General features: G+C 42.9%; 1 protein-coding gene across 1 annotated transcript in view; it reads left to right on the forward strand.

Moving 5' to 3' along the window:
- Positions 1-5,733: 5,733 nt before the first annotated feature.
- TTC23L (tetratricopeptide repeat domain 23 like) overlaps positions 5,734-25,740 on the forward strand; it is a 63,464-nt gene continuing 43,457 nt past the window's right edge. Inside the window, 4 exon segments of the mRNA XM_055126286.1 lie at positions 5,734-5,924; positions 7,145-7,243; positions 18,922-19,102; positions 23,852-23,975. Of these exon segments, the coding sequence (XP_054982261.1) occupies positions 7,173-7,243; positions 18,922-19,102; positions 23,852-23,975 (376 nt within the window). The 5' untranslated portion in view covers positions 5,734-5,924; positions 7,145-7,172.

Genomic DNA, 25,740 nt, shown 5'->3' on the forward strand with positions numbered 1-25,740 from the left:
TTTGTGGCAAATTAGGCCCCACAGTTCACTGCTAGGACCTGAGGATGCAGTGCTCCTTGGATCCTGTGGTGTCAGAGACTGCCAAGGCCACCCCACTAGTGCTCAGGGGATCTCCTGGAGACCAACCAGGATCAATCACATGTTAAACTTATACTGTCTCTCCCGCTCCTCATCTGCATTTATTTGCTTCCAGTATTATTTTGTCCATAAAAATGACACAGAGGGGCTGGAGCGATAGCACAGCGGGTAGGGCATTTGCCTTGCATGTGGCTGACCAGGTTCAATTCCCAGCATCCCATATGGCCCCTGAGGATCACCAGGAATAATTCCTGAGTGCAGAGCCAGGAGTAATCCTGTGCATTGCTGGCTGTGGCCCAAAAAGAAGAAGAAAAAAAAAGACAGAGACTATCATGTATGTAAATATCTTTCTGCATGTGTATGAGGATTGGAGGAGATAATTTTCAAATTCCTAGTTTCATGGGCAATTAGTTCCCACTGGGCAGTACAGGTGGGGGCGGGTGGTGGGCAGCGGATTAGTCTCTGCATCATCACACTGAATGAGTTTTGTCTTCCCATTGGTTGAGTGATCCGTATGTTTTCCTTAACAGACTCCAAAGCATTTGATTATGAAAGCCACCCCATTTTAAAGTTAACAAACCTGTGGCACGGCATAGGCAAAATGTTCCCAGAACGTTTGGGGTCTGGGCGACAGGGCTGGGGGGAGCGCCCAAGCTGTGGACTGGACATCCAAGTGCAACTCCCAGTGATATTTGGCTAACTGTGCCAGGTAGTTGAGTGCTACAGCCCCCAGATGCGGAGGTACGAGGCGTCTATAGCACTGGGGCCCTCCAGAGCCACGCCCAGGTATGCATGGGGGATGGTCATGTGGTACTGGGGCTGGAATTAGGGTTACCAGGCCACATGCCCCTTTCTGCTGAGCTCTCTCCTTGCACCTGCTCTCGCTCCCACCCCCAAGATGGACTGAAGCCAATCTGTTGCAGTGTGTCACGACTGGAATGTTGAGTGCCAAGAGCCACATTCCCTACTAGGTGGCTATGATGTTCAAACCAAGTGAAGAGGCAGGATCCAACATGAGTGTACTGGGAAAAGCAACAGACAAGGCATTCCCAGATGAGCAATTTCTGTTTGCAGCTGAGGACAGAGAATCATCAAGCATTATGGGAGAGTGTGGTGGGTTTGTGAAGCAAAGGATAATTGTTGAACCATGATAATCACCATAAAAGGGTTAGGAGGGCTAAGTGAGAGATCAGTCAACCTTGGCTGATGCTTCCAGCAAATAGAATGGGTCCTTGAAGAAGGAAATCCAGAGTACTTAAAAGTGAGTGGAAGGGAAGAAATGATGTTTTTACAGGTGTTCTAACCCAGGCATAATGGGAGAAAACTGCTTAAGACTTGAGACTGGATTGACCAGTTCATGACTAGCAGGTGAGCGGAAAGAAAGAGGAGACAGACAAGACACTACTAAATAGTTTTTGATGGGAAAGAGAGCATGGATGTCCTCTGGGCCATCTCCAGACGTTAAAATTATTCTGCCTAGTAAAATAACAGTTGTCCCTTCTCAGGATGTCCCTTCACATCCTAATCCCCAGATTCTGTAACAAACTGCATGGCAAAGGGGAATTAAGTTTGCAGATAGAGGGGCTGGAGCAATAGCACAGCGGGTAGAATGTTTGCCTTGCACACGGCCGACCCAGGTTATATTCCCAGCATTCCATGAGTGCAGGAGTAACCCCTGTACATCATCGCATGTGACCCCAAAACAACAACAAAAAGTTTGCAGATAGAATTAAGGTTTCTGGGCGTCGTGGCAATAATACAACAGGTAGGACTCTTGTATGTGGCTGACCCATGGTAGAAGCCCGGTGCCCCATATTGTCCCAAAGCACCGACAGAAGGGATCCCTGAACTCAGAGCCAGGAGTAAGCCCTAAGCACCATTTGGTGCGGCCTTAAAAAAAAAAGCAACAAAAAGCATTAAGATTGTTAATCAGCTGAGCTGAAAATAGAGGAATCTGGACAAATGGACCCAACATTATCAGAACAATGTGGCATGCTTCCAATTCAAAAGATTCAAAGATGCTACCCTGGTAGTGATAAAGGTAAAGAGACCACAAGCCAAGGGATACAGGCAGTTTTTGGAAATTAGAAAAGACCAAATTCTCAAGAGCCCTTAGAAAGGACTCATCTTGCCTACACCTTGTCTCCAGTACAGTGGCTGAGCTCTGGGATAATGAACATACATTAGTTGTGTGTGCTGTTTGCTACAGCAGCAGCAGGAAACAGATACACACTGAGAGGCCAGAGTCCCACTGCAGAGCTGCTGGAGCTCACTGGCTCATTCAACATGATTCAACACGAACAAGCCAGACACGAAGCCCCTGCTCATAAACAGGGCGCTCAAAGCCTATAGCCGGCAGGTCCCCGGGGACCAGATACTTAGACGGATAGTCGGCATATAAGGCCTCCGAAGGATCTAATACTGTCCTTCAACTGACCCTGCCTCATTTCTCCTTGCCTCTTCATCGCCCTTTTGCTGTTCCTTGAACTTAATTGAACTTGCTCCTAGCTTAGGGACTTTGCCCTCTGCTACTGTCATCTTAGAATACTGTTTTTATACATTGGCCCGGCATCTCACTTCCTTGAGTTCTCTGCTCAATGTCACCTTGTCATACAAGACTCCTAGAGTTATACTGTTATCAGCTAGCACAGTCTTCTGCAAGCCCACCTGACTTCCTAGATCTCTTGCCTGGCTTTCCTTTCATCTTCTAAAGTGGTTCTCCTGACTGAAGGAGGGATGGAGCCCTGAAGTTTGGCTCATTCTATCCCCCTTCGAAAGTGACTGGATAGGGGGCCAGAGTGATAGCACAGCGGGTAGGGCGTTTGCCTTGCACGCGGCCGACCCGGGTTCGATCCCTGGCATCCCATATGGTCCCCCAAGCACCGCCAGGAGTAGTTCCTGAGTGCAAAGCCAGGAGTAACCCCTGAGCATCGCTGGGTGTGACCCAAAAAGCAAAAAAAAAAAAGAAAGTGACTGGATAAAAGGGCCTTTTTGACCTAATTTATTTCCTAAGTCACGTGCCTCTTTCTAGCTTTCAGAAATCCCATAGTTTCATTAGCAGTTTTGTTAGGGATTTTTCAGTCAAATAGAAGATCCAGGAGAGCAGAATCTTGGTCTGTTGGTGTTCATTACCGCTTCTCTAATGAACAAAACAATGTCAAGCATGAGGTCAGTTTTCCACAGGTGTTTTGTTGGGGGTGGGTACACAGATACATGGGAAATGTGAGACTCACAAATAAATGGAGAAATGTTATGATTGGGAGCACAACCATGAGGCTGTGGACAGGAGACTCAGATTCACACCAGGCATCTAACCCTCCCTTGAAAGGTCAGGAAAAAAAATGTGTTTTTACAAAATTAAACTATTCAAGAGAAGGTTCATTTGGATTTCCTTGTTCTTAACACTTCATAGCTCCTGGGCTTGAATAAGTAATTTGGAGATAAGCAAACTTGATTTGGAGTTGCAAGTCTAGAAGTGTTCTCTGTATGGGTTTCCTCTGTGGTTTCTGCGTCAAGCACTTAAGCTTCTACTTCAGGACCACAAGAGAGAATGTGAGTGAACCTATTCTGAGTGCACTGGTTCCAGAGTATATGAACATTCCATCCCAGAGTTCATAACCCTACCTCACACCTCAACTATCAAAAGGCTCTTCTGTGAAGACAAGCTTAGTTGGCCAAAATAATAATAACAACAACAACAACAATAAGGTATGAAACCCTAAGATTCCTAAAAGTTCTTTTAACTTGATCAGCTTTTACAGAAACAAGGTCAGTTGTAGGAACGGGAATTCAGTAAGATTTTCCCAAATCTTACTTCTCTTCGCAATTACCCAAAAAAGCAACTGTTCCGGAAATAGAAGTTACATTTAGCATCCTAGCCACTTCATAGCTATTTCCTGGAATGACAGAATGGCATTTCAATGCGACGCAGACCATCTTAACAAAGAGTAGGATAATAATTGTTAGAGAACAGGGAAATTATTCTTCCTTTTTATCCCCAGACATGTTAAATATTATTTCTAGTCCATGATAGTCTGCAAATTGTCATCACAAAATCATGAGACTGGAAAGAATTTTTAAAAGCAAGTGATATAAATACTCTCAAGGGCAAAAAAGAAAGGGGCAGAGAGGATGCAATAGGCTAAGTATGTTTTGCACAGAGGAGACCTAGGACCACACACTCACTACCACCACCACTAATACCCACGCCAGGAGTGACCTCTGAACACCTTTAAATGCGGCCCCCCAAAAAACAAGAACAAAACTTGAGGACTCAATGGGATGTGACTTGCTTTTGGCCACACAGTCAAAACCAAACCCTCAACATTTGAAGACAAGTTTATTGCTCTCATTTTTATTCCATGTCAAAGGCTTTCTTAGAAATCAATAAAGAGAGGTTGGAGCAATAGCAAAGCGGGTAAGACATTTGCCTTGCACCCGGCCAACCCGAGTTCGAATCCCAGCATCCCATATGGTCCCCTGAGCACCGCCAGGAGAAATTCCTGAGTGCAGAGCCAGGAGTAACCCCTGTGCATTGCCAGGTGTGACCCCCCCCCAAAAAAAAAGAAAAGAAAGAGGATAAGATTGACCTAAAATTTTGGCTCAGTAACTTGAGAATATTATTTAAACATTGTACTAATGCCTATCATGGTTTTACTTAAGATATTTAAATACTTACCTAAACAGCGCCTACACCCTCATTACAGAAAGGCTAGCTTGGCAGTCTTGAATCAATAGCAATTAAACTTCAACCTTAGAACTGGAAAAAACGAACACCCAAAGTACACACTAACCTTTCAAGTTTGGTAAATATTTTCCTTCTTTACCGAGACTGCTCGTTTCTGAAAACAAGGGGGATAGATAAGCTACAACTTGGCTTGTCATAAGCCCCTAGTTCCACATAAGCTTTATGAAAACTCTCTTACGACAGCAAAGACTGCCGGACACCGGGCAGCTCTGGCCACCAATGCCCCAGCCAGCGCCTACGAGGTGTGGTATCAGAGTGGGCGTTCCTCGCCGCTTGAAGAGCAACGGTAGAAGAATTTATAGCTGCGTAACCTGTGGCTCCAGGCCTGATGTTTGCGAAACATACCTTTCCCTCTAGAAAATATTCTCTTAAGCGCTCATCCTTAGCAGAACTTGCGGTCCAGTTTTTATGCTATTCATTTCCTGTGCTTCCCTTTCCCAATTAACTTTGTCTCAAATCTGCCTCAAGAGGCATCACCACCAACACTGAATAGCTGAACATTTCCCTCCCAGGTCCAGCCCGGTAGCTGCGGGGGGTTGGGGGGGGGGAGGTGGGGCGGGGGGAATGTTCCAAGGGTCCGCGGGTTGTATAAAGCTGCGTACAGCGTACCCTTTACTGGGGTAGGGTTGTGGACCCCAGAGCTGTCGGCCATGCTCGGATGGGACTTAATCCGCCTTCAAAATGGACCATCCAGAACATTCCAACGACAGGAGAGAAATTTGGAACCTGAAGTCGCTTGCGTCACGCCGTCGGAGACCGGAAAGAGGATGCGGCAGAAGCTGCACTTGGACGGGTGGCCCGAGGCGGAAGGGGGTGTGTGTGTGTATGCGGAATTGCCCGCGTTGTCAAGGCTGCAGGCGCCGACGCGTTCCGTTTCCATAGCAACTTCGTTGCCTGGCGCACCAGAAGCTCGGATGTGGATGCAAACACGGGGCTTGGGGGAGCTGCTTGTGATGCGAAACAGCTTTTGCGGGTCCTCAAGCAAGGTCCGCGAGGCCAGCACGCCGCCGCCGCCAGGGAAAGCCGAGCAAGCCCGGGGCGAGGAGCCCAGGAGGCCCAAGAGCCCGGCGGAACCTCCCGGCCCGCTGCCCAGTACCTGGTACGCCGCGGGAGCTCGGTGCCGCCCTCCTCCACGTGGAGGCTTAGAAATGCGGCGCCCCGCACAACTGCGAGAACGGAAACGGGGATGAAGTCAAGAAGCGCCTACAAATCTCGGGATGTGGCGTCAGGGTTTAGGAATCAGGGAGAGAGCACTGCGGAAAGGAAGGCAGCGATTTGCATTGGCAAGAAAATGCCAACGCTTGCGGGTTAGGATTCAGGGCTTGCACGGAACCTCGTCAAAACAGAGTTTAGGGGGCTGAGAAGTCCAGATCCTTTTTTTGCCTTGGCCACAGTTTTGAAAATGGAGATTAGGAAGACAAAGTCGTGTCTCTGCCCTTTTGGTTTCTGGGTTGTGCGTGTTCTTGTGGCCGAGTCCGTTTGGGTGGGAATGAATGACATTCTGCAAGGTGAACGGAGCCTCAGGTTGGTAGAACTTCATGTTTCATCAACATCTGAGCATCTGGTTTAGATTTGGCATCAGCGATAGGGATGACTAGCCGTGAGAGTTGAACATCACAAATAATTTCAAATGACTTTGTGAGTTTCAGTCAGCCCCCCCCATCAGCTAACAAAAATAGCTACAAAAGTAGGTGTGTTCATTAATTTTTTCACTATGTAATAGAATCTAATCAAAATTTCTGTTAAATACTGAGATGGCCCGAGGGATCAAGAAGAATTAGCAGGCCATGCTTAAGGATGTGCGGAGAGCAGTTGCTTTGCTTGAAGCCAGTCATTATCTCACTGAAGAAACATCATGGGTTTAACGAATCCATAGGTGTGAATGTGATGACTTTCAGGAGTTTTTAAAAAACTTCAGAAAATTTGGAAGTAATAGTAGAAATTAAGAAAAACTTTAATTGAGATTTAATTTGGCTAATATCTTTCATTTCCAAGGGGTTTGCACTCTTTAAGTCTGAAACTGCCTAGTCTGTTTGGGGGCTAAAGATGAGTTATATTGGGCTGGAGCAATAGCACAGCGGGTAGGGCGTTTGCCTTGAATGTGGCCGACTCAGGTTCGATTCCCAGCATCCCATATGGTCCCCCCCAGCATCACCAGAAGTAATTCCTGAGTGCAGAGCCAGGAGTAACCCCTGAGCATGGCCGAGTGTGACCCAAAAAGAAAAAAAAAAGATGAGTTATATATTTGGGTAGGTTCAGTTGTTAATAACATCCAGTGGAAGGGAAATAGAACAAATTTCTTAACCTTTTCTTCCAAAGCTGACCTCACGTGATTCTGGCTAAAGAGATGATGCAAAACCGCCCCATCTGCATCCCAACTGTCAGAAATGACAGGGGCTGGGATTACTGCTTCCATCTGTAAGTATCACGGAATCTTAACATCAAACTCAGTGGCCTGATGCAGTGGAACCAACCACTACAGATAAAGCCAAATGAGAATCTTTGTACATATATTAACTAGAAGATTGCATTTCTATAATGTGTTTTAATATCAGTTTTATTACAATATCCCTTTGTAGCTATGCTTTTAAGTTTGATGTAATCACACATCTGTTAATTTTTGCTTTTGTTTCTCCTGTTGTATATGTATCCAGTAAGGCCAGTGTCGGGTTGGAGCTATAGAACAGTGGTAGAACGCTTGCCTTGCCCAACCCGGGTTCAATTCCTCTGCCCCTCTCAGAGAGCCCGGCAAGCTACCGAGAGTATCTCACCCGCACAGCAGAGCCTGATAAGCTACCCGTGGTGTATTCGATATGCCAAAAACAGTAACAACAAGTCTCACTATAGAGAAGTTACTGGTGCCCGCTTGAGCAAATCGATGAGCAACGGGATGACATTGACAGTGAAGGCCAGTGTCATAGAGCTTATCACCTATATTTTCTTCTGTTTATTTTATGATTTCAGGTCTCACGTTCCATTTTTGTGTCTGGTGTAATACAGTGGTCTAGATTCATTCTTTTTTTTTCTTTTTTTTTTTTTTTTTTTTGCTTTTTGAGTCACACCCGGCGATGCACAGGGGTCACTCCTGGCTCTGCACTCAGGAATTACCCCTGGCAGTGTTCAGGGTACCATATGGGATGCTGGGAATCGAACCCGGGTTGGCTGCATGCAAGACAAATGCCCTACCCGCTGTGCTATCACTCCAGCTCTAGATTCATTCTTTTGAATGTCTTGCAATAATACCAGTGCTATTTATTGTAAGTCCTCTCCCTTCTCTATTGCCTGCTCTTTAGCTCCTTTGCCATAAGTTAGTTGTCTGTATTGTTGTAAGTTACTTGTCTATGCACTGTAACACTGTCATCCAGCTGCGCATCGATTTGCTCGAGCGGGCACCAGTAAGGTCTCCATTGTGAGACTTGTAACTGTTTTTGGCATATCGAATACACCACAGATAGCTTGCCAAACTCTGCCTTATAGTTGTCTATACATATGTATAATATTATTTCTGAGTTTTGTTCCTTTGACATATATGTGTTTTCATACTGTTTAACATACTGTTTATAAAAATTTATTATAAAATCATAATTTACAAAGTTGTTCATAATATAGCTGTTTTGGGTATACAATGTTCCAATACAAATCCCACCAGCAGGGAGGTCTTCCCTCCATCAGTATCCCCAATTTTCCTCTCATCTCATAAGCCTGCCCCTCCAGTAAGTGCAAAAATAACTTCATACTGCTTTAGCAAGAAAATGGTAGATGAAATTGCATTAATCAAAGTCAATTTGTGATCACTGTTATATCTCACAGTCGTGTACTTAAGTATATCTGAGGATTTACTGAGCTGGTTAGCCTGGTGGTGTCTTAGTTCATTGAGTTTGGTGGGCTTCTTTTATTTTTATTATTGAATCACCATGAAAAATGTTACAAAGCTTTCAGGTTCAAGTCTCAGTCACTCAATGATCAGATCCTTATCCCTTCGCCAGTGCACATGTTCCACCACCAAGAACCCCAGTATACCCTCCCTCCCATCCCCCGACCGCTGTGGCTGATGATCTTCACTTTATTCTCTCTATACTTTGAATACATTCAATATTTCAACAGAAAATTATTATTATTTAGAATTTTCCCCCAACAATCAAACCTGCTGAAAAGGTATCATTTGATAATTTGTTTGCCATTGCTGAGAATGAAGAATATATGAGCTCGGTTTGGGATTTGTGATATTTAGTAATTAAGTCCAGAGAGATTTCTGCAGAAGTCGCCAAAAGAAAAGGCTGAGAGAGAAAAACCTTTCCCCTCCCGGGGCAGCATGGGATTGTAACTCAGTTCACAGTCTAGATGCATTTCTGTAAGAAGCCGCTGGGTGTCAAAAGTGGTTAGTAGGCCCCTGGGGTCATAGTCTTTTAGGAGCAGAGGGGCCGTTTCATGTGCGGCTACTCCGGATCTCATCTCGGTGGAGAGAGCGCCTACATTCTATTCATATTTTGGGTCTTGAGGTTTAGATGTAAGCAGATATTTCACCTTTATGCCACAGAAGAACCAAAGACCCCTGGCCCAACCCCGATATTATTTCCAGACCTCGTTCAGTGAGAGTTTGATAGGAATTGTATTGAATTTGCCTGTTGTATTAGATTTTAAATGGAATTTCAATTAAACTTAATTATACCATTTTAATTCTGCCAAACCATGAACATAGTTCTACTTTTAGTATCTTCGGTTTCTTTTAGAGTGTCATATCATCTTCCATGTCTTTCATCTCCTTATTTCTAGGTATTTTGGGGTAAAATCCTTATTTAAATTTAAGTACTTTATTTAAAAAAATTATTTTTCTTTTCCTTTTTTTATTGGGTCACAGTGAGATACACAGTTACAAAGCTGTTCATAAGCAGGTTTCAGTGGTTTCAGTCATACAGTGTTCCAGCACCCATCCCTCCACTAGTGTACATTTCCCATCATCAATGACCCGTTTCCCTCCCACCATCCTCTATGGCAGGCACTTTTGTTCTCCCTCTCTCTCTCTTTCCCTCTCCCTACCCCCTCTCTTTCTGTCTCTATCTCTCTCCTTTTGGGCATTATGGTTTGCAATACAGATACTATGAGGTTATTCTGTTTGTTCCTTTACCTACTTTCAGCATGCAATTCTTACCCAGAGTGAGCATTTCCAATTATTTTAAAATAAAAGAATGGCTTTATTGACTATGCGTAACCAACTAAGTATATATTATAAACTTCAAAAAATAGAATAAATCACTTTATTTTTATTAAAAAATCACGATTTTTACAAAAATTAATCTAGTTTCTTGCTAGATTAATATTCAACTAAAATTACTTACAGTAAAAAATACAGACAGCCTTGGTGAGATAGTTCAGAGAGGTGAAGCACATGCCTTGCCATGCGTGAGACCCTGAGTTTCAATCCTGGCACTAGTCTTGTGTAGCCTTAGTGATACCTGAGCACTGCCAGGCTGGCCCTTGTGGCCCCTAGCACTGTTGGACACAGGCACTAACCATCAGACCTGGCACCAGTGGGTCAAGAATCACTGGAAATGGCCCTCAGCCTCCTATATAACAAAATTTAAGTTTCTCTAAAGTTGTCTGTTTTCCACATTATCAGGAAATTATCCTCCAAGCTTTAAACTTTTTCAGAAAAATGCTCCCATTTTATCAAACAGACATATCCTCCAAAACTTAATCTTATTATCACGAATCACAAATCACGAAAATCCCGTTAATCACTGATTTCTCGGGCGGGCTCAGTAACCTCTCATTTCGTCCTTTCCCTGAGTTTTTCTTGCCCCTCCCAACGATGTCACACTGGGGGCTCTTTCAGGGTCAGGAGAAAGAGATCCAGCTTGTTACTGGATTTAGCATATGAATACACCATGGAAAGCTTGCAAGGCTGTCCCATGTGGGCAGGAAACTCTCAGAAGCTTGCCAGTTTCTCCCAGAGGGAGAAGCAGGCTACATGATATTGCGGCCGCTTTGCAGCTGCGCACTTCTGAGAGCTTGCTTTTAAGTCTCTCTCTCTCTGGATGTTGGCTGTTGATGGAATTACACACACCTAGGTTCCTCTGCCGGTACCTTCATGCATGAGGCCTGTCCGAATGTGTGGAGAGGGGCCTCCAGCATGGCTGCAGCTAGGCTCCAGTGGTTCTCCGCCGCCGGGAGCTCTGCTCGGGGGGTGGGGAGGGAAGCTGGAGCTCATCCCCTCAGAGGGGCCCCAGGGAAGACAGCCAGGCGTCCGGGCAAGAGACTCTCTGAGTCACTCTCTTCTGAGAGCTTGCTTTTAAGTCTCTCTCTGTATGTTGGCCATTGATGGGATTACACACACCTGGGTTTACAATCTTATTATAAACAGCAAATTTTAACTTTTTATCAATAAGAGTTGTTGCAGATAACTTTTACCTTGGAATGATGAATGTCCTTCATATTTCTTATCTCCTTCCACATCTTTCAAATGTAGAAACACCAAAGAATCTCTCTGGCTCCTATTTATTAGTTCATCATTTCTCTGAAGCAACCTGAACCACTAAGACACAAACTGTGTTGTGTAAATATTTGTTCAGTCAGAGGTGCTGAGACAAAGAACGTGAAAGAAATTTGTCATGGAGGGCCCAGGTTCTCTCAGACCTGTGACAAAGGTAGACAGCCCCGAAATCTCCTTTTATTGATCATGATACCCCTAAAGGACATAATACAGTGACATCATCAAAAGCAGTTACAAAAAGAGCATTAAGGCAGTAAAACATGTGATTGTTTCCTTGTATCCGAAGGCAGGTGTATTTTGCCTTAAGGAAAGAGATACAAAACAAAACCTCTCTTGGGCTACAAGTCTTTGAGCTTGCATTCCAAAACAAAGTGGGCTGACACTTGAAATCTGTATCCCCAAAACAAGCTGGGGAAGAGCCAGATCAGGCTGGGCTTCTATGAGAAAAGGAAAAACTGACGCTTTCAATATACTTAAATGTATGAACTTATTTACTGAAGGCAGCTTAAAGGAAAAAGATGTTCAGCTTCATCCAAACCAGTCAGAGTACACGTGAAATCTTGCCCATTTTCATGGGTCCCTATGTTCCTGGACGTCATATGGTACAGTCTACCTGGGCTCACCCTAATGGCTCAGTCCAGCCCCAACAAAACTGAGCTGACAGTACAGAGAACCTGCACATAGTCCTTCTCTCCCTTCCTGAACACATCCTCACCCACCACCAACATCCAGCAGCTCTGTGACTGATGAACCAACAATGACCTGTGAACATCACATAAGACCTGTGGTTTAAATTAGATAGCTTTCAGTCTTTAAGACACACAGCTTCTGTGTGTTGTATTGACCCTCTCTTTGTTTAACCTTGTTCGGTGATGAGGTTTTTTTTCATTATTCATTCTTTGGAAAAATGAATCGATGGCACCCAGGTGAACATGTTCTATCTAATCCACTCTTCTGTTTCATCACTTCCAAAATCTGGTTTTATACTCTTGTTGGTTTTGATTTGCTAGTGGATATCCTTCATGGGTCTCTCATCAAGGATACTAGTGTATTGATAGGAATAGCAACGTATGCTTTTTGTTTCAGGGTTCTCCCTTGTAGTAGTTGGTCTGCTGTAAGAGCTGATATCCCTAAACACATTCTCAAACTCGTTATTATTTGGAGGGTGGAAGACTTGGGGCCACAGCCAGGCAGTACTAAGGTATTACTCCTGACTTTATTCAGAGATCACTCCTGGTGGGTTCAGGGGACCATGAGGAGTATGGGGGATCTTACCTGAGTCAATCGTGTACAAGACATGCAGCCTACCTACTGCACTATCACTCTGGGTCCCTCCAACTGTTTTGGTGGTTTGGTTGGCTTGGGTTTGGTGTGAGCTACATACCTGGCAATTCTCAGAAACTACTCCTGGCTCTCACTCAGGAATTACTTTTAGAAGTATTTGGGGAACCATGTGGAATGCAGGGGATTGAATCTGGGTGATTTTCAGGCAAGGCAAGTGTCCTACCCTCTGTACTCTCTCTCTCCAGCCTTCCTCCAACTGTTTTAAAACATTATGTTGAACCTCTTTACTTCTTTATAATGTATATATTAAATATAATTTTACTTGTGACATTACAAATAATGTTTATTACTACCTTATTCTTAGTGACAAATATGGGTAACAGTGTCGCTATGGAGTTTATTCTGCCTTTGAACCTCTTCTTTATTGAAAATATGCTTACCTAGTATCAGTCTTGTCAAGTCTGCCAAATTCAGTAATAAGGTCATCTTTTTTTCAACCTAACCTCTAGAAATATTTACAAGCACTGAATATGGTTTGTAGAATTTTTTTCATTGTCTTTTTCCATGCTGCTTTACTAACCTACCACCTATTTTTGCAGCAAGAATTTTGAAACACTTCCCACCCAGCTTTATCTGTCCTGCCAGCACATTTCGTTAGGCATATGTTGGTGGGAATAAAGATGGGCATGGAGCTACTCAGAGACTAAGGCTACAGGCTCATGCAGTCTACTTGAGAGCCACCTGGGCAGGCCTGGGTGGTGGCAGGCCTTGTCATGTCAATAAAGTAGTTAGCATTCTGACCATATGATCCTGGTCAATCACTATGCTACAAGGATGACAGTCTCAATTTCTTTTTATGATGGTTCATTGTGTATAAATAGAAATGTGAGAAAATCTTTGTTATACATTTTTAGTTTGGGACTTTATTCATTTCTCATTGAAATAATTTTCTTCAATGGTGGAGGGAAGGATACAATGGTGGTGGGATTGATGTTGGAATATTTAGTGCCTGTAGCAAATCATTACGAACAACTTTGCAAACCATAGTGTTTCAAATAAAGTGGGGGGGAATTAAAAAATAATTTTTATATAGATACCTTTAGTTATTTTGTATAAAACATCATTTGCAGGGGGTATAAGGGCAATATAGAGAGTAGGGAGTTTGTCTTGCATGTGACCAACCCAGGTTCTATCCCCAGCATCCCATATGGTCCCCCAAGCACTGCCAGGAGTGATTCTTGAGTGCAGAGACAGAAAACCCCTGGACACAGTCAACTATGGCCCCCCGAAACAAACAAACAAACAAAAAAGAAAGCAGCAGATTTTTTTTTTTTAATGTCATCTGCAAATAACAGAGTGGGAGACTAACACCCAAGAGTAGTAGAGATAAGGACCAGGAGGTCTGCCCCACAGCTTGGAAACTGGCCTTACATGCAGGGCGGGGGGAGGGGGGTGGCAACTCAGATAGAGAAAGGAACACCAAGTAGAGGATGTGGGGAGGACCCATTGAGTTGGAAGATGCACACTGAAAGTAGACTATAGACCGAACATGAAGACCACTCAATACCCCTATTGCAAACTACAACACCCAAAAGGAGAGAGAACAAAAGGGAATGCCCTGCCTCAGAGGCAGGGTGGGGTGGTGGGGGATGGGGTGGGGTGGTGAGAGGGATACTCGGATCATTGATGGAGATGAATGGGCACTGGTAGAGGGATGGGTAAACGGTCACTGTATGGGTGAAATGCAAACACAAAAGTTCATAAGTTTGTAACTGTACATCACAGTGATTCTCTAATAAAAAAATTTTTTTTTGCTTTTTGGGTCACACCCGGCGATGCACTCAGTAATTACCCCTGGCGGTGCTCAGGGGATCATATGGGATGCTGGGAATCGAACCCGGGTCGGCCGCATGCAAGGCAAACACCCTACCCACTGTGCTATCACTCCAGCCCTAAAATTTTTTTTTTTTTTTATTTTTAATTAGAGAATCACCGTGAGGGTACAGTTACAGATTTATACACTTCTGTGCTCACACTTCCCTCATACAAAGTTTGGGAACCCATCCCTTCACCAGTGCCCATTCTCCACCACCCGTAAACCCAGTGTCCCTCCCACCCTCCCCAATCCCATCTCCCCCCCACCCCACCCTGCCACTGTGGCAAGGCATTCCCTTCTGCTTTCTCTCTCTAATTAGCTGTTGTGGTTTGCAACAAAGGTGTTGAGTGGCCGCTGTGCTCAGTCTCTAGCCCTCATTCAGCCCGCAACTCCCTTCCCCCACATGGCCTTCGACTGCAATGTAGTTGGTGATCGCTTCTCTGAGTTGACCTTTCCCCGGAACGTGAGGCCAGCCTCGAAGCCATGGAGTCAACCTCCTGGTACTTATTTCTACAGTTCTTGGGTGTTAGTCTCCCACTCTGTTATTCTATATACCATAGATGAGTGCAATCTTTCTATGTCTGTCTCTCTCTTTCTGACTCATTTCACTCAGCATGAAACTTTTCATGCCCATCCACTTAACTACAAAATTCTTGACCTCCTTTTTTCTAACAGCTGCATAGTATTCCATTGTATAGATGTACCAAAGTTTCCTCAACCAGTCATCCATTCTGGGGCATTCGGGTTTTTTCCAGATTCTGGCTATTGTAAACAGTGCTGCGATGAACATACATGTGCAGATGTTGTTTCGATTGAACTTTTTTGATTCTCTGGGATATATTCCCAGCAGTGGTATTGCTGGGTCAAATGGGAATTCAATATCTAATTTTTTGAGAGTCGTCCAAATTGTTTTCCAGAAGGTCAGCCCTAAAATTTTTTTTTAATGTCATCTGCAAAGAGTGGTAGTTTTATTTCTTATATGCTTTTTCTTGTCTAATTCCTATAGCTGGTACTTCAAGTACTATATTTAGTGCTAGTTTTAATAATAGTGGTGATTTTATTCTTTTTTAAAATTAAAAAATAATTTTATTGCATAGGTACTATATTTTGTTAAATTTAACCATAAACATATTTTGAGAGCTGTTTGAAATGGAATTGTTTTCTTTTTTTTGCATTTTTATACATATTATTTTCATAAAGTAGTTCACAATAGTTCATTACATATAATAATTCAAACACACAACCAACCAGCAAGCATCTTCACACCACAATAAGAGGAAAGTATGTAAAGGTTGTTGATTTCATTCTGGGGCCCTTTAAGCCCGTATATAAGAGAATACTAGCAAGTACGTTAAAACCAAACTCATGTATGCTGCTTTAGGTACATCAGTGGAATAGAGTATAAGAGGTCAAGTGGCCAATTTGCGGCCGCACTACAGGAAATACTCCATCTCGTTCTTTGGGGAGCTTTGTTTTATAGTCTCTGGGTCTTGGCTGTTGATGAGATGAAATGGCACAATGGGCAGTTTGTGGGTGTGACTGCCAAGCTACTGGAAAACTGGGATCTGGATAGAGGAGGGCCATTTCTGATCCGAGCAGGCTCGGAGATCTCAGTCACGGGTCCCACATACCTGGGTTCCTCTGACAGTTCCTTCATGGGTGAGGCTCATCCAAGCATATGGAGAGTGGAGAGTGGCCTTGAGCATGGCTGTGGCTGGGTTCTGGAGGTTTTCAGCTGCCAGGCCTCTGCTTGGGGTGGGGAGGGAAAATCAACCCACCCCCTCCAGGGGGGGCCCGGTGAAGATAGCCTGGCGCAGGGGCAGGAGATTCTGCCGGTGATTTTATTCTTGATCTCAAGAGAATATATATTTTTAATTATATAAAAATTTTTAATTTTTTCTGTGGAACTTGGGACCACACCTAGCAGTGCTCAGAAGATTGAACCCAAAGCTCCTGCATGTAAAACATGTGCTCATCTCTTTGAGCTAGCTCTCTGACCACATTGTTTTTTTTTTGTTTTTTTTTTTTTTTTGGTTTTTGGGTCACACCCGGCGATGCACAGGGATTACTCCTGGCTCTTCACTCAGGAATTACCCCTGGCGGTGCTCAGGGACCATATGGGATGCTGGGATTAGAACCCGGGTCGGCTGTGTGCAAGGCAAACGCCTTACCCACTGTGCTATCACTCCAGCCCCTCTGACCACATTGTTATAAAAGTTTAACTGTGGTATTTTTTCATGATATGACCTTTATTCTCTTGAAGTAATTTTTCTTCTTATCTCATTTTCTTTAGTCTTTGTCACAAATGAATGTTGAATCTTATGAAAAGCTTTCCTACATTTATTAACATAATTAAATGACTTTTATTTTTTACTGTTGGTATCCTTGAATTCTGGATTGAAACCCACTTGGGCATGATGTATTATTTTTTCTTTTTTTAATTTAATTTTATAAGTCACCATGATTTTCAAATTAATTCATAGTTAGGTTTTAGACACATAGTGCTCTAGCACTGATCCCACAACCAGTGTCAACTTCCTTCCACCAGTGCTCCCTAGTTCCCTCTTCTACTCCCCCACCCACAGCCTGCCATCTTGACAGGAACCTTTCTGTATTTCATTGTTAAAAGTTTGGGTCTTATGGTTTCAGTATTGCTGACTCTGTGTTTTGGATATTTAGCTCTATAGTTTTCAATGTGCTATTTGAATTTGATATGATTAAGATTTTGTTGAGGAGTTTTGTATATCAGTAATATTGGACCATTTTCTATTTCTGTTATGTCCTTGCCTGGTTTTGGTAACAATGTAAAGTTAGTATCATGAAATGAGTAAAGAAGCTTTAACTCTTATTCAGTTTTTTTTTTTTTTTGGAAGCATTTGTAGACAATGAATGTTGTATGATTCTTGACATTTTGTTAGAATTTACCAGTTAAATCTTCTACTCCTGGGCTTGTTTCTTTTTGTTTTTCTTTTTTTTTTTTAATTTTTATTATATCACCATGTGGAAAGATACACAGTTTTCAGGTTTATGTCTCAGTTATACAATATTCAAACACCATCCCTTCACCAGTGCCCATATTCCACCACCAGAATCCCCAGTATACCCCCCGCCCCCCACCCCCCACTGTATAACTGATGAATTTCACTTCATTTTCTCTTTACCTTGATTACGTTCCATATTGCAAAACAAAACTCACTATTGTTGTTGGAGTTTCCCCCCAATAAAGACAGCCTTACTAAGGAAGCATTTGATAATTGGTTTTCCATTAAAAGATTATATGTTTTCAGTTTTTAGAAAAGGTTGCTCGGCCGCTAGTGTGGCCGCGCGGTTCGGATGTGTTCCAGTCCCGCAACCCAGAGCCGTGTTAGTTGCTGCTCAGTGTCGCCAGGGCTCCATTTGGAGAAGGTGTCCCAGCTGTACCTCCTCCGTCTGGATCCCTGGTGTTGTTGGCCGGGTTCCGGTCCGGAGCATTTCTCCGGCCGCGTTGCTCACCAGACTGCCTGGCCTCTTCTCTGTTCAGTGTCTCTTTTTGTTTTTCTTAAAAGAAAAAAAAGGGAGACTTTATTATTTTAGTTTTCTTACTTATAATGTCAATAATAATTTTCAGAGTTCATATTAGATATCTTCATTTGGTAGGGCTGAGGTATATTTTCAGCTTACTTAGTTTTTTTTTCAACATTCTTATGTATAATACAAATGAGAAGGTCATTTTTGCTTGTTCGTTTTACAGCCATACCTGGTAGCGCTCTGAGGTACTCTCAGCTTGGTGCTTGGAGATCAAACCTAGGTTTCTAGTCCTTTGAGCTCTCTTTCCAGGCTCAGGAAGACCATTTTTCTTTTGATTTTATACTTTATCCCTGCCTCTACTTTTAGGACCACATTCTCTTTAGTCAGCTACTTAAAATGATGAGTATTTTAAGGAATATATCAGAGGGCATATGAAGTAGTCTCAAAGTGTTGATTTTCTTTCTATTTTTTAATTATATACAGTTGTTTAATTATATGTTCCAGTTTGAAGCCAAATTTTAGAACATAAAGCATATATGAAATCTTCCCACTCACTAACTCATTTATAGATGATTAAAGTAAGTCATGGAGCCTTCTAGACACAGCCAATGTGAAAAAAGCACTCACTAAATGCCAGACGTATGCTAACATGATTTATGAGATTCTCATTTAATCCCATAATCTCATCACACAGACTTCATAATTGACCACATTTTATATCACTTGCTTAGTTTTACTAATTAGAAAGGAGCAGGGCTGTGTGTCTGTTTAATTTGACCCATCACATTTCTGTGTGAATGTTGGGCTTGAGAGTAAGAAGAGTGTCCCACCTAGTTCTATCCTTAATCATATCCATAGCACACATTTGGGAAGGATGTTGATTTGCTCGAGATGCACAAAGATCTGATCTGATTCTGTGTCCTCCTCTGCTATCTCCAGGTCACAACAACCCAAGAATCCATCACACCAGCAAATAGAGGAGTGGTACTCCACGAGTGCATCTGGAGAAAGTGGCGAGGACGCCGAGCCCAAGGAAGAGGCCATAAGCATTTGGTCTCTTCCCGTGGAAAAATTAGCCCAGTCACAGAAGAAAGTAGCTCAGCTGATTAAGGACAAAATGGTAAAGCAAAAAAAACAGACACACAAAAAATCCAACTCAATATGATTTTGTTAACATTTGAAAATATGTCCATGGTTAGTAAATCTCTTCCTTAACTACTGATCAGAACCCACAAAATAGAGGTATCACATTCCCCCCCCACCCCAACCCCCGTAAGCAGAAAACAAAGCAGAGCTTAATTGGGTACCAGCATCTACTTTTGGCATTCACATATGGGTTGTTTACAATATCTCCTCAGAAATTTATACTTTCATATTTAAGCGAATAATTATTTAGTCAGTCCTGTTATTATTTGATGACCTATAATTTAAAACCATTTTATGCTGGAGTGATAGATACTATAGAGAGTAGGACGCTTGCCCTGCATGTGGCCAGCCTGGATTCCATCTATTCTCAGTACCACAGCCTTGGTCCCAAGAACCCTTCGAGGAGTGACCCCTGAGCAGTAAAACCTTAGAACTACCAGGTATAACCCCCCCCAAAAATGTTAATCTTTGGGGCTGAAGAGATAATATATTGGATAGTGCACTATCCAATATTTAACATTGCCTTACACATGACCAACCTGGCTTCGATCCCCAGCATCCCATATGGTTCCCCAACCACCAGCGGGAGTAATTCCCGAGTGCAGAGCCAGGAGTAACCCATTGCCAGGTGTGGCTGAAAAAAACAAAAGTAAATAATCTAAAAACACTTAAAAAACTTTCCTCTGGGAGACTTTGGCATGGGCTGGAGTGATAGGACACTATCACTCCAGGGGAGGGCATTTGCCTTGCACGTGGCCGACGCGGGTCTGATCCCAGGCATCCTATATGGTCCCCCGAGCACAGCCAGGAGTAACTCCTGAGTGCAGAGCCAGAAGTATCCCCTGAGCATTGCCGGGTGTGACCCCAAAAGAAAAAAAACTGGGAGATTTCTGTGTACAAACTGGGTAATGAAATTGGCAACCGAGAACTGCCTGGGAGGGCTACAGACAAGATGTGTTCACAGTAGATCATAAGCCAACCAAGGACCAGAAGTGTGAGGCATGGTGCAGGTCACAATTCAGGGATGCCTTTCTAAGAGAGAGGTAAGGGCCTAGCAGCATGAACCTCAGAGCTAGTGCCTAGTACGTGTTCAAAATCCAGGACCATGAGTTGGAGTTAATGGTGATCTTTATCCCTGGAAAACAAGCACTGAGCTGCTCCCACCGCATAGTTTATCAACAGTAAAGGTCACAGACTAACTTCCTGGTCATTCCTGACCAAGGGGAAAAATGATCCGAAAGTTTACATGGAAAAAAAAAATCTGCAGATGACTGAGGAGGTGTTAAGAAATATATCAGAAGCATCGACTGTAGTTGACCCCTATGTTCTTTCCTATAAATTCCCTAGAGAACTTACAGAGGGTGGTCAGACTGGCCTGAACCTGTTTGTATCTATCTCACAAATCACTTCTAGGAACTAACCAGGCCTGCCCGCCACGGAGTGTAAGTGTGTGCTTTTAAGATCTGACAACCCCTTGGACACTTTGGATAATAATAAATATTTTGCATTAGGATTTAACTCATTATTTCAGTGATTCTTTCATAGTATTATGCTCCTTTTACTGAACAAAATTGAACAAATTGGGGCTAGATTGATAGTACAGTGGTTAGGGGCATTTGTCTTGCATGCAGCTGACCTGGGTTGGATCCCCAACTCCCCAGATGGTCCCTTAACCCCACCAGGAGTGGTCTCTGAATACAGTTAGGAGTATACTCTAAGCACCACAATTTATGGTCCCCAAACCAGACCAAAATTTCTCAAGACACACCTTTGTATTTATTGTGGTTCATCTGTGGAGTTTTCTCAAACTTGTATCACTTGTCACTTGTCATCCCATTGATCTTCGATTTGCTCGAGCGGGTGCCAGTAACATCTCCATTTGTCCCTGTCGCGTGCTAGTGTAGCCCAATGGTATCTGCTTACTCTAGGAACACGAAGAGCCTCAAACCTTTTGTTCAGGGTTTTGACGAAGAAGTCTGACCATCTCGTAGGTGGGCGGCCACGCGGTCTTTTGATGTCCCGTGGAAACCAATCAGTACAGCTCTAGTCCAAAAAACCAAATGGGTTTTTTTTTTTTTGTGTGTGTGTGTGTGTGTGTGTGTGTGTGGAGGGATGGTGTGTTTGGTCATACACAGTGGTACTTAGGGGCTTTTCTTGACTCTGTGCCCATGAGTGACCCTAAGCAGTGTTCAGGAGAGCATATGCAGAGCGGGGGATCAAAGCTGGACAGGCACATTCAAGGCAAGTGCCTTAACCCCTGTATTACCTACCCAGCCCTTTTCCTTCTTTTTATATTATATTTATCTTTTCACAGTACTTAAGCATGAGGGGAAATGTTCCTCTAATGTTTGCTTGCTTGTGTACATTTGAGTTTGGAGCAAGTGAAGCATCAGGGTAAGGAAAAGACAGACCAAGGGAGGAGTCATCAGCCCACTGTATGCATGGATGACTCTTTCCATGGATTACATTTAGGTAGAAACTGATACACTTAGATAACTTTGGCATGGTCTCATTGTCCTTCCAATGACTCTATGAGGTTGGGGGATCTCCAAGTAGAAAAGAAGCTAGAACTGAGAGGGCTATCACCCAGAGCACCACAAATTGCGAACATTAGCACCAAGGCTGACACTTGAGACCTTTGATTACTTGAAGTACTGTGTTCATCTTACCAGCAAGTTAATGCCTGCTTCTGTTGTACAGCAAGTTGATGACTGTAAGATTTCCGAAATCCAGGACTTGATGGTGTTATCTATGCTTTCTTTGAGACGTCTACCCCTTACATCTACATTCTACCATTGCGATTGGATAGAAACAATTCATTCAACAAATAGTGAATAAGTGCTTCCTCTTTGCACTGGGATCTAGTAGTTAACAGGAGGAATAAGCTTCTGTCAAGAAGTTATCTTTTCTAGGGGGAGGACAATTGCAGTATCAGATATGATTAGTGGAATATCAGGTATAGTGCATAAAAAATAAAATAGCATGAATAGAATGGGCGATAGGATAGTAAGGGATGGAGTGAGAGCTGTAAAGGTGATCAGGAACAAGGTCTTTTTGAGCTGAACATAGTGAAAGTGAAATGAGATGTGAAGGACAAAAAGAGTTTCGAATAATACCTTTAGGGGTAAATAGTAGCTTAAGAGTCCCCCTTTGGCAATTAGATCTCCATCTTCGGAAACATGACTATGTCTAAAACTATAACATAGAATACTATTGGATGATGCTAGTGAGAAAATATATTATTTTGAATGCCAGAATATTAAGGAAAATAAGTTATGTAGCTTGCCTTCTCACATGACCTTCTCACTCACTATTTGGGTGACTAAGATGTAGATTAGAGCAGACTTCTCTTTAGAGAACTATCAGCTAGCCCAAAGAAGGAATTATTGAATTAGGATATCATCATCTTTCATCTTTAACAAGTTTATCCATCTAGTTGTGCCAATATCAAAAAGTGAAGCAATGGGGTGTTTTCTGTCTTCTAATAAAATAACATCTAAGACCCTATGACATAGTCTTCCTTAAAAAAATGCTGACACTAAAGTTATCCCAATTTCTAAATCCAGTCTAAAGGCAGAATGGGAAAAGGAGGAGAATGCAGTCAGTGCCATGAAGAACAACATGTGAGGGATATCATAATGATGCAGTTAACAAAATTTAAGTCTGTGGGAAACATGATGTCCCAACTGACCAAAGATGTACCAAAGATTTGCACTAAAAAGAGTTAGAAACAGAAGTGGAACCAATGGATCAAAGAGATTCAGAAAACTGATCTCACTGTGTGGAGTCATAAGACTCGCTATTTGATACTCAGAAGTTATTGTCAATATTTTTGTGGGATCATGATTTTGTGGCTATCTTTGTATAACTAAATATATATAACCAGATATATATTTGTAATTATCTTTTGGAGATGCTTTTGAAATGACTTAATATTCTTGATTTATTTCCAAAAGAGGAATAGGCTGGGTGGCTGAGAAGCATAAATATAAAACGAGATGGAGCATGAGTACCTCCTTGGTGAAGCAAAGCAAAGCATTTTGCATGATCTTTTTGGTATATTCCTTAAAATTTTCACAATAAAGGACTAAAAGAAATTCACTGGCTATGATGTAGAAAATAGACTGGGCAAAGATGTCCTTGTGGCTCAGGGGTAGAACACGTGCCTGGCATGTGTGAGGTCCTGCGTGTATGACACCTGGCACCACCACAAAACAACATAGACTGGTGGAGAGGTAAAGAGCAGAAGCATTGAGGAGGGACTGGTGTAATCAACCAGGCAATGGACAAGGATGACATGGACTCATTACCTGTGGGGGGCAGGGGAGGCTTATAATGGAGAAAAGTTCAGTTCTGGAATGTAGGAATAAGGTAGAGTCCATGGGACTTAAAGTATTGGATGCGGGATGGGAAGGAAAGAAAAGAAAACAAGTTAAGGGGCCGGAGCAATAGCACAGCAGGTAGAGCATTTGCCTTGCACGCAGCCGACCTGGGTTCGATCCCCGTCATCCCATATGGTCCCCCAAGCATCACCAGGAGTAATTCCTGAGTGCAAAGCCAGGAGTAACCCCTGAGCATCGCTGGGTGTGACCCAAAAAGCAAAAAAAGAAAAGAAAGAAAGAAAAGAAAACGAGTTAATCCCTTCCAAATTCCAATGGTAAGAGCATGGGTAAAAGGGTATCCTCCTTCCCAAAGAACCTCATTCCTTCTTTGCTCCCTGCAGAACATCCAAGCAAACAAGGAACTGATTCGCTGTGTCAGCCTTTCGCGGATTATTTTTGGAGAAGAACACTGGAAATGTGCACAGGCAGTGGCCAGCCTGGCGTATGGCTACCTGACACTGAGAGGTAACTGGTTTCCTAGCTGGGTCTGGGTGGGCCAGTCCATGAGTTGTGCAGGGGTGGGGATGACAGGAGGAGGCTCCTCCCTGCCCCTGGCTTACACCCATCAGAAGGGAAAGCCCGTGGATGAGACAGGCAAGGCGGTGGAGAGTTCCAAAATAAAGGTTAACTTAAGTTATTGAGTACTTACCGCGTGTTCAACTACTCTTGTTTAGTCTTTACTATATCACTTGGAGGGAAATACAGTAGTAGTAGTAGTAGTAGTAGTAGTAGTAGTAGTAGTAGTAGTAGTAGTGTAGTAGTAGTAGTTTGTACTTGACAGATGAGATTGGGGTACACTGGACAAAAGACATTATCAAAGGCTGTGGACACAAGGAGGACACAATGCAGGCATGGACACTCAGTATCAGGCAGATTTCATAAAACAACTTGATTTCTAAAGATGAAACTCCAGTTCTATGTAGTCTAAAGGACAAGCCGAGAGAAAGAGAGGTCCTGTTTGGAGAAATGGTGTATTGGGGAGGCACTGTCGTGGCAGGAATCCTCCTGCTCAAACTAGGACCCCAAGACAAGCGCCTGTAGTCTTAGCAGTTTTAGGGCATAGAGGCCAGTTGAGGTGGGGGTTGAGGATTTGACAATTGGCATGTCACTGGCACTGCCGAGTATACTGCCTAGGCACAGGAGAGCCCAGCTTCAGGGAAGCTCTGAGTCTTCTGCTGATTTGAGGGGAAGGCAAGTTGAGCTGGAAGGGATGATACCCGAATCGTTTGAGAAGGCAATGTTTCTGAACTCCCTCCTAGGCCAGACTACCTCCCTTTGTTTGGAGAGATACTCTAGAATCGCTTCACCCTAATTAGTTATCATCTAAAGTTGCTGGCATCAAGCTCATTGTTTTGTATGTTGGTTACAATGATGCTAATGCTTATCCTTTCAATACATAAAATTACTGTGCTGTCACCAAAGTGCCAGAGACCCTCTGTCCTGTGTTATTTCTAGTCTACCTCTTCCTTTCCTCACCTTCATCCTCCTACTCCCACTGCTTGGAGATCTCAGTTTGGTCCCCTGAGTCAAAGGGATTGTTATCATTAAATCAATCCATTCCCTTGCTTTGTTTCTTTATATACCAGTACTGAGTGAGATCAACCTGTATGCATTCTCCATCTCACTTATTTCATTTCACGTGCTATCTTCTGGCTCTATACATGTAGAGCCAAGATTCATCTTTTTTTATAGCTAAGTAATATTCCATTGTGTGTGTGTATATATATATAGCTGAGTAATATTTCATTGTAAATATATATATGCATATATACATATATGTATATCTACCACGAAGTCTTTATCTACTCACCTGTCATTGGGTATTTCCATTATTTCCAGAACTTGGCTATTATAAATATTATTGCAATGGACAGTGTGTGTTTATATGTATATTCATCTTAGTGTTTTTCGTCTCCTTGGGATAGATGTCAAGTAATGGAATAATGGAGTCTGATATTCTAGTTCTATTTTAATTTTTTAAGGTTTCCATACCATTTTCCACTGAAGTTGTACCAGACAACATTTCCACCAACAGTCAATAGTGTTTCTTTTGATTACATCCCACCAACACTGATTGTTTCTGGACTGTTTGATAACCCCTTCTCACTGGTACGAGGTGGTACCTCATTGCTTTGATATTCTTTTCCCTCATAATCAGTGATGATGAACACTTTTTCACAGGCCTACTGCCCATCCATATATCGTCTTCAGGGAACCATCTGTTCATCTC

The sequence above is a fragment of the Sorex araneus genome, chromosome 1 (assembly GCF_027595985.1).
Source record: "Sorex araneus isolate mSorAra2 chromosome 1, mSorAra2.pri, whole genome shotgun sequence".
Classification (NCBI taxonomy): domain Eukaryota; kingdom Metazoa; phylum Chordata; class Mammalia; order Eulipotyphla; family Soricidae; genus Sorex; species Sorex araneus.